Below are 9766 nucleotides of genomic sequence, written 5' to 3' on the forward strand. Positions count from 1 at the left end.
GAATGGCTTGTAAGGAGGGGAGGAGGGTGAAGAAATTAAAGGATAAGGGGATGAATCTGTGAGGGACGCAATTGGAGTCAATGTCATGGAGTAGAGTTATTGTAATTTTAACATGTTTTAAATGGTAAATTCATTTGTAATTTGATGGCAGGTGGAACAGTTAGTTGGGCAGTTGGATAAACTTCTGGAGGGCCCCACTGTGTCTCAATCAGTGGGACAAAAGGCCATCAACATTGTCAGCAACTTGATGGGGAGCGACTCAGCGGCCCTCTCTGCATCTGCTAACAGGTACAACTCCCACAAATCTCACCCACAGAGACACACATTAACATGTCCGTTAGCTTTTAAAAAAAAAGGATTTCTCTTGTTTTCTGCTGACAGGCTGATTCGGGTGGTGGATGATCTGGGTCTGAAGTTGGTTGTCAGTGGTGACAGAGCGATCCTCTCTTCGAACTCACTAGTTCTGGCTGTGAGGACTGTTGATGGGACCAACTTTCCAACAACATCTGTGAACATTTTCAACACGGATAATGTGGAGGTAGGCCAGATTTGAATTAAGTGTGTTGCATCAACAGCTTGTATACGCGTGTATTGCCAACCTGCCAAGGGACTACAGACGGCAATTAGCCTATGGCTGCAATCCGGCATATTTACATGTCCCACATTTATGTTCATTCATGTGTGTCCCTATTTTTACATAAATACATTCAACTACTTTTACCTATATGCCAGATGGTTAGGGTTAGGAAACACCTTTCACTTTCACACTCTTAATAAAAAATTTAGGAAGAGAATTTTAGCATCTCTCTCCTCTGATGTTAAATTATTCTCTGTTAAAATTGTTACTGGAATTATGGCACAATTTGAAGCCCATGGAGTGAAATTCAGTTTTAACCATTTGCTAACATTTATGCGTATTCAACACAGGGTAGCAGACAGCTGTGATTGGCAGTTTTAGGGGCGTATATTTTGCTAATGCTAATCTAAAAATGTGACATTCAAGCAGTGTATCACAGGTTTGTACAGTAAAATAGACTTAGCTAAACCACTCAGAAAACAGAGTTTATTGCATTATATATCTTGCAAAACTGTTATCTAAATTGGAAAAGGTCCAGACTGTTGACAGATGAGGAGATCATATATTAAATCAGGAGGTGCTTAACTTTGTGATTAACCATTTATCAACTTGTTGTGCATCCAGCTCCGTGCTCTCCGCAGATCCCGGGTCAAGAGGTCAGATTCAGCTCTGGGGTCTGTTTTCCTGCCCTCCTCCCTCACCTCAGGTCTCAGTCCTGAACAACAGCTGCAGGCCAGCAGGGTCCAGTTCACCTTCTACACCCGATCTACCCTCTTCCAGGTAATTCAAATTAAGCAAGGTATAGATCAATAAAAGTGGAAGACGTTGTTTAATGTTTGAAACTAAATGCAAACTATTTACCCCAGTGCTTACAAGAAGATTCAATTAATCTCATTTTTTTTTGCAGGATGCAACATTAAATAACCAAACTATGGTCAGTCCAGTCCTGGGCTCCAGTGTGGCCAATCTGTCAATAAGTAAACTGACTGAGAACATCCAGTTTACCATCAGAAACATCAACCCTATACATGTAAGGGTGCACACTTCAATGTCTTTTTTCAAGAGCAGATACAGAAAGGTAGTTACACACACTACACAAAGGTGCAGGGCTGTGCAAAAACAGCAGACAGAGGAACTGAATAAAACTTCTAATCACCTGAAGAAGTCCTCTGGTTGAAATGTTTGTGGCCTCAGATACAGAAAAGGAACATGCATTATGCATGCAAATCTGCTCTTTTTATGCTAAACTTTAAAAAAGCATTACTTTAAAATAAACTTCTAAAATTAGAAATGACGTGAAGACCACCCCAAAGCTCTCTGCGCTACTTTTTATTATTCTAATGTGTTCTCTGTCCTGCAGGAAAACCACTCAGCCTCCTGTGTATTTTGGGACTTCACTCAGAATGGTAGGTCGGTGCAGGACTAATAAAAGTTTGTTATGAGCAGAGTTGTCATACAGGTGTCAATATGTTATTCCTGATTGTTGTGGTTCTCTTGTTCAGAGGGGAGAGGAGGCTGGAGCTCTGACGGCTGCTTTGTCGTCAACACTTCAGCAGAAGAGACGATCTGCAGCTGCAACCATCTCACGTCTTTTGCAATACTGCTGGTTTGTGTCAATGTTTTTTTTTGATATATTCATTATTATTGAATCAAAAAGTATTCCATTTAAATTAAGAACTAGAACTATTGATGTAAGTGCCAACATAACTTTGTGTACTTAGAATGATCTTTCTACAGATCGATAGTTACAGGGAGAAATTGTAAACCTTATAGCTGCATGCTGGTGGAAAATGTGTGTTTAATGTACATATATGTATATTTAATTTACTGTCTTTAATCCAGGATTTGTCCAGAGACTCAATAATAGACCGTCAGCACGCTCAGATTCTTACATTCATCACCTACATCGGATGTGGAATCTCTGCGATTTTCCTTGCTGTCACCATACTGACATATCTGCTATTCGAGTAAGAATCAACATCTTTACTGACCTGAAACTACTTAAATCTGAGCTTTTTAAAAAAGCTGATACCATAACAAACCCTTTCTATCCAGTAAACTGCTCCGAGACATTCCTGCCAAGATCCTGGTCCAGCTCTGCATGTCCCTCCTGCTCCTGAACCTGGTCTTCCTGCTGGATGGTTGGCTGGCGCTCTACCCGGCCGTCGGCCTGTGCATCAGCACCGCCTTCTTCCTGCACTACTTCCTACTGACATCATTCACTTGGGCGGGGCTTGAGGCCCTGCACATGTACCTGAGTGTGGTCAAGGTGTTCACTCCTTACCTCAGCAGATACATGCTCAAGGTCTCCCTGATGGGCTGGGGTGAGTTGCGCTAAGCACCTTGAGTAAAGATGGTTTTCAAATGTACATTATAGTATGCTTTAAGGTTGTTTTTTTCTCCACTAATGCGTCACACTGTTTGTTTTAACACATGAATGAATGAATACACTTAAAAAAATGTGTTTAAGTGGATATAGTAAGACCGTTTTTTAACTAACATCCTGGTGTTTGCAGGTATTCCCCTGATTGTGGTGATTATCGTTATAGCGGTGGACAAAGACAACTACGGCCTCGTCACATACGGGAGAAACACAGACGGCACGTCAGACGACTTGTAAGTTGTGCCTAAATACACACAGTTGTACTTTATTCCACTTCATTGTGGAATTCCGTCTTCAGGGGGGCGTTCCTGACTTCAAATCAGACCGGCAACTTGGAATTTCCGACTTCTGAAATCAAATGGAATGCACCATATGTTGTAACAGGAGCTTTAAAAAAAGTATGTTACCCTTAAATAGTATTAACTTCATTGGCTCCCTATTTATGCCAGAGCAGATTTTAAGGTGCTGCTGCTAACTTTCGAAATATTAAATGGCAGCGCACCATTGTATCTTACCGACCTGGTGAACCCCTATGTGCCTGCCCGAGCCCTCCGTTCTCAGGGGACGGGTCTTTTGAGTGTCCCAAAGGTCAGAAAGAAGACAGTTGGTGAGCCGGCTGTTTCTTTCCGTGCACCGACACTTTGGAACAGGTTACCTCTGGACATTAGGCAGGCTTGTTCTGTTGAGGTTTTTAAAGCAAAGTTAAAGAACCATCTGTTTACTGTTGAGTATGAGTCATGATTTCTCTGTATGTTTTTCCTGTATTTTAACTGTATTGCTTTGTACAGCACTTTGATTTAAAGTGCTTTATAAATACATTTTTTATTATTATTATTATTATTAATAATGGTAGTATAGCAGACTCCCACTAGGTGGAGCTGTTGCTATATTGGTTTCTGGAGTTTCTTAGGGGTGTAGGGTTTCCCATTTTCTTTCCTGTACTTGAACATACTGCATAGCTGTGACTATATTCTCTTGAATGCAGCACCGTATCATTTTAGCCGTTTCTAAGAGCTAAATCGAAATGTCCGTTATTTGTCGCCCTGTAGCTGCTGGCTGCGTAACGACATCGCCTTCTACGTGGGCGTGGTGGCCTACTTCCTCCTGATCTTTAGTCTGTGCCTGATTGTCTTCATCATGGTCATGGTTCAGCTCTCCCGGATAAAGAAGCAGAACCCTCAGAACCAGTCTCCCAGCAGAGGAGTGTTCACGGACCTGCGCAGCATCGCCGGCCTCGTCATCCTGCTCGGCCTCACCTGGGGGTTCGCCCTGTTCGCCTGGGGGCCCCTCTACGTACCCTTTGTTTACCTTTTTACTATATTTAACACTCTGCAAGGTGAGACTGAGTTCTAACTATATAAGCCACAACGTAAGAAAAGAAGTATCGCAAAGGCTAATTTTGTTAACTGTTTCATTTGTCCTGTGTAGGTTTCTTTGTCTTCGTTTTCCACTGTGCTGTAAAAGAAAATGTCCGCAGGCAGTGGAGAACGTACCTTTGCTGTGGAAGGCTGCGATTGGCTGAAAACTCAGGTGGGCTACTAAATGTGTTCTTGTGCCTCTGATAAATCAATTTTTACATATAAGGGCATGGCTTCTCGAACTGTGAGAATTTCAGGGCCTGATTCACAAAAGGATTGTGGTGAACCCGCTTAATCTGTGAAAATGAATCAACAAGACACCGCCTAATTCACAAAACACACTCAGGAGCAGGACAACTTAATGGCCGTGTATGTGCATGGATATCATCAGTGAGATATTCTTTGTGGACCTTGAGACGGAGCAGATAGTGGGAGATAATGGTGCGCAATTTTTGGAGGCATTAGAGGCCGCAATCCATTCTTAGTGAATCAGGCCCTGACTGCCTAAAAAACAAAGAGGGGGTTATTTATAGTAGTTTGGCACACTGATATGGCTTCTTGATGAGACAGTCAACAGTTGGAACCATTGCAGGAAAAGCTGCTCCTGTGATGGATTCAATTAAAGTAAAAAGAAAGAAAAAACTGAAGCAACTGTTTGTTACAAATTGCACCAGAATCATCGCTCAGTGAAAACATATCTTTATATTCAGTGTTCATCTTTGAAATAATGTTAAAATTTAAACAACCATCAAGCGATATCAGACATAAAAAAAACCTCAAGAACTTGCCCTCGGATTCACATTATTTTGTTTCTTCACTGTCAAAGTCATCCAGAGATATGTGTCTTTATATCCATGGATGGTTTGTAAATCACAAACTGCTAATCCTTAATTCTGCTAATTTTTTATTTTACACATTAGCCAAAATGAAATCTAATGCAGACTAAAAGAAGAGGCTCAAAATAAATATGTTCATAAACACATCTGCCAAATTGTTTTGATATATTTGCCTAATTTCTTACATCGCTTTTCTGCAGAATGGAGTCGGACAGCAACCAATTACAACAGAAACACGTCGCTTGCAACCGCATCCAGCACAGCTCCCCACTTCACCTCTCGAAGCTCCTCCGTCGCCAGCGATGGCACCAACAGCGGTGGTAAGTTTGCCGGTATTCTACTTGAAATCCTCCTTTTCAACCGGTTTTTAAAAAACTCTCAGCTCCCCCAAAACATGTCTGTGGAGTTTCTTACCATATACACCATCACTTTACCATATGGGAAAATATGGTACAGTGTATTCTGCATGTAATATGTGACCTTTTAACATGACATTATTTTTGTTCCACCACAGGTTCTGTGTTTGCTGACAGCGGAATATCTGACGGCTCGAGCAGCGACGTCATGCTCAACGAGATTCACAGAAGAAATCTGGCTCTGCAAGCTGTTGAGCAGTGACAACCATGTCGAGCTTCAATGGTTACAATTCTGATCCAGCCTTATTACAACTAAAAGGACTGTCTCATGTAATACATGATCTCCTGCGGTTTGATACTGAAACACAGGAGAAGATGCTAACAGGGTCCCAAGAAAATCCTCTTAAGAAATGAAGGGTTTTAAAGGTGTAATGAAGGAAGAGGCAGACTGAAGTATGTCCAACACGTGCTTCTCTACATGAGAGGAGAAAATGTGATCACAGAATAATGTATGGTACTGTAAGTATGGAGAAGTTTACAGGAGCCTGTGTTTTATGACTGAATGATGCACTATTTCACATCTGCCGTGGCTGAGTGTGGTTGTTTTTTGCAGGTTGTTTAGCTTGTTTCAGAGCTCTGAGAATTATTACTGTATGCCTTAGATATGACGAGAACATTAGTGTGAGTCAGACAAGTTATGACTTTTTAAAGATACAAAACTGCATTTATTATGTAACGTTTCAAGGCCTTTTTTTTTTTGTCTCTTTTGTCGACGAACGCGTGGAAAAAATGAAGATTTTTCTGCCTTCGTTGACCTTTAACTCTGTTGTTCTGTAAGAGTCACAATTTGTGATTTTACAATCCCCTATTTCTGGGGTGAGTTTAAAAAAAAAAAACTCAAGGAAGGAATTCTCTACTCTCACTGTAAAGGAGGTGAAATGAAGGAAAACGAGCACACGCCAAAACTATGATGCTCAAAACCTTTTATATATTTATTTTTAACAAATTGATCATATCTGTCACTGTAACAGTATTTGAGGGTGTATTCATCCTTCTTCGTTAGATATTGCTTTGTTTGGCAACAGCACAGTTTTGATATTAGACTCAGAATAGTTGCCTCTATGCTTTTTAGGAGATGTTTATTAAGTGTAAAATATATGAAATACTGGAACAGATTGAAGAGTAATGATTTATTTCTCGACCTTTTTTAATAAATGCTAAATGCATGCGCTGAGAGGAGAGCTAATAAAACTTGAACTCATTACCTGTCCGGTTTGTCTTTTTTCGCCTCACATCTGCATGACATTTTTACATCTTTAATCAAACCTATTCAACAGAAGGGGGAAAAAAAAGAACTACCAATTATGCTCCCGGTAGACATCTCAGCGTTGTGTAACCTTCAGCAGAGCTCCTCCCCCCACCCGCACCCAGAGCCGCTTCAATCACAGCCTGTGAAGGTCGGCTCACAAGGTGGGCAGATTTTTAGCTATTAAAAGTTTTACAGGAGTTCAAACCTGGGAGAAGCGCGACCTCGGACGTGAACCAGAAAAAGAGTGCATGCTGTGTGAATAATTGTGGGGACACAGATGTTACAGTGATGAGCTCGGAGTCATTTAAATCCAATGTCAGGTCACGCTGATGGAAAAAAAAATCCTGCAACTATTTAATTTCCTTTTTAAATAATCATCCGTCTAAATATTATTCTTCAGGATCAAACGTCCTCTCTGATAGCCTGAAAAAAATTCTGACATGAAAATGATGCATAACTTCCATTTGTGCATGTATCAATCAATGAACAACTTACTCTAGGATGTACGTCGCTTTGGATAAAAGCATCTGCTAAGTGAATTATAGAAACAATCAATGACTCTTTATTATGTAATATTGGAAAAGAGCAGTTAAAAGACCTTACTCATTGCTGTATTATCTACAAAGAACCAATGAGCTCATTTCACTTTAAAACTCTCAGACAGCTCAGACATCGAGTCCAACATCATATCCTCCTTATGATATCAAACATTTCACTTTTTTTACTCTTCCCTCTAGCTGTTTTCATTGACTTTTGAGTACTTAGCAACATTAAGCAAGGTTACAGTGGCATGAAAAAAGAAAAAAACTTCCTAGAGGCAGAGTCCATCTCGGGGCAAAACCAGACTCATGATGAACAGCCATCTGCCGAAACTGCTCTGGGCTTGAAAAGTGGGATAGGGGGAGATGCAGGAATATGTTCTTCCAGTTTGGATCTCAACAATACTATACAATTTTCAATAATGTCAAAACGACATCTCACAAACAAAATAATAAACAAATCGGTCTCACGTCTAACACGATGAGGTTAAACTCTGACAGGCTGACACGGTTGCTGTCACTTAATCACCTGTCTGCCATCCATCACCCGAAGCCTCGGCTTCAAGCACAGCAACATTGTGTAATCTGCAATACCGTACCTTTTCCACTAGGTGTCAGTGTACACCCACAACTTTCTAAATTCAATCACGGCAACTTTTACTCAGACAGGTAGAGAAAACCATCAGAATGATTCCCCAAGTCAAGTGCAAGGCTGTTCTTGTAGACACTCGGTTGCTTTCCTGCAGTAATATGATGTTTGGTTTTTAATGAGTGAACTCTCTGATCCAGGAGGACAATAAAAAAAACCCTGACAATCCTGTTTCCATGAATATGTGCTCATTGTTACCTCACACTAAACAATATTATTACTGAAGTAAAACAGCATGCCACTATAACAAGCAGGGAATAAAAAAAATAATCCATCATTTCAACTGAGCCTTAAAATTCTCCTTCATCCTTTTGCATGTCGAACATAAGAGGCGACTCCTAATGACATCCTGCAAGGCTGCAGAATAAATTTGGCTGTCTGGTTCATTTGACTAATTTACTTGCACATTTTTTTGCTAACTAATAACACATCAGTCAAGGGCGGAGCCCCCCCCCCCCCCCCCCGTGATTGAAGTTTTAATTAAATTTGAAGGTTAACTTAAAGTGCAGCTGTGCATGTACGCCCCCTGCACGCTTTTACTACACCTCTACTGATGGAGGTGTTTGCATCCAAATCGATTAACATTTGATTTCTAAACGGATGGTTTACGACTCGTCTCAGGGCCTGGGACAACATGCATAAATAAATCGGCCCCGTCCTAAAGTTCATTTACAAAGGGTTGACCCTCCTCCTCAATGTGCTGTGACACCGACATTTGTGCCCTATCCTCTATTATCGCGGGCCATCAATATTTAATCCAGGTCACAGGAAAAGGTCTGTCTCTCCCTGGGGGGTTATTCCTTCATCTTAACACCTCGACAGCATTTTTGTGTGCAAGTCACGCCCGCGGTCTCTTCATTTTTGTTTGAAGAAGAGCGCATGCAAGCCTGAAGAATCTATGTTTTTCCCTGATGCTCCTCATTTATTCATGCAGTTTTAAAGTTTAAGAGCACAGACCCCCCCCCCCCCCCCCCCCCCCCGCTCGTATAGTTACAGTTGAGGTGTATTGATCATTGGCACCTTGGCAGCTGTTTGTTGTTGAGCTCTGGCTCCTTCAATCACTTCCTCCACTCTCCTTCCCCAGCTGGTCTGAACATTCACTCCGCATTAAACAGCCGGGTGTACAACAGCTGTTTATGGCAGAGCCTTTTAAGGTAAATATCTCACAGCAAACATGTGAGCAGTAATTAAAGACATTCCTGCAAGCCGTTTACAAAAAACAATACATCACTGTAGGGGTTGATCCTATAACTGCAAATGTGCCATCACTTCTGTTTGCACAACACTTTTAACCTCTAACATTAAGACTCTTAAGTGAATTCATATCACTTGTTCTGAGATCTTGCAGCTTGCAGCGCTCAGATTGCAAAATATATTGTAGTTTGCATCACACAGCTGACTTTAAACGCTGAGATATGAGGGTATTACATCAATTTATTTCCAAATGATACACCGCTGCATGTCTGCTCTCACAAGAATGAGAAATCCTGTTGGAAAAAAAGGATCTCCCAAATATACGCACACTTGTGTCCAAAGGCTCATCAGGAACGACGCACGAAGTATCTTCAAGAAAAGGGGAAGGTAAATCGGTTAGCCACGTTTTAAAAACAAAAACTTTACATATATTGTGTTATTGAAAACACAGCAGACGCGTTGTTAGAAGACAGCGCTGAAAGTGGGGCCCGATAAATGCTTCCAGCAGTAAGTTATTTCACTGTGTATCTTCCACCGATGGCTTATTATCATATATATGGAGGCA

The 9766-nt window shown here is 41.1% G+C and overlaps 1 protein-coding gene across 2 annotated transcripts in view; it reads left to right on the forward strand.

Moving 5' to 3' along the window:
- adgrg2a (adhesion G protein-coupled receptor G2a) overlaps positions 1–6772 on the forward strand; it is a 30911-nt gene extending 24139 nt beyond the window's left edge. For both annotated transcript variants that reach the window (XM_061064362.1, XM_061064363.1), the window contains exons 24-36: positions 152–288; positions 382–538; positions 1202–1357; positions 1485–1607; positions 1938–1983; positions 2080–2183; positions 2420–2544; positions 2633–2901; positions 3094–3193; positions 4010–4296; positions 4389–4490; positions 5355–5474; positions 5669–6772. In XM_061064362.1, the coding sequence (XP_060920345.1) occupies positions 152–288; positions 382–538; positions 1202–1357; positions 1485–1607; positions 1938–1983; positions 2080–2183; positions 2420–2544; positions 2633–2901; positions 3094–3193; positions 4010–4296; positions 4389–4490; positions 5355–5474; positions 5669–5772 (1830 nt within the window). In that variant the 3' untranslated portion in view covers positions 5773–6772. The remainder of the gene's footprint in view (positions 1–151; positions 289–381; positions 539–1201; positions 1358–1484; positions 1608–1937; positions 1984–2079; positions 2184–2419; positions 2545–2632; positions 2902–3093; positions 3194–4009; positions 4297–4388; positions 4491–5354; positions 5475–5668) is intronic.
- The last annotated feature ends 2994 nt before the right edge of the window (positions 6773–9766 follow it).

Source organism: Labrus mixtus, chromosome 19 (assembly GCF_963584025.1).
Source record: "Labrus mixtus chromosome 19, fLabMix1.1, whole genome shotgun sequence".
NCBI lineage: Eukaryota > Metazoa > Chordata > Actinopteri > Labriformes > Labridae > Labrus > Labrus mixtus.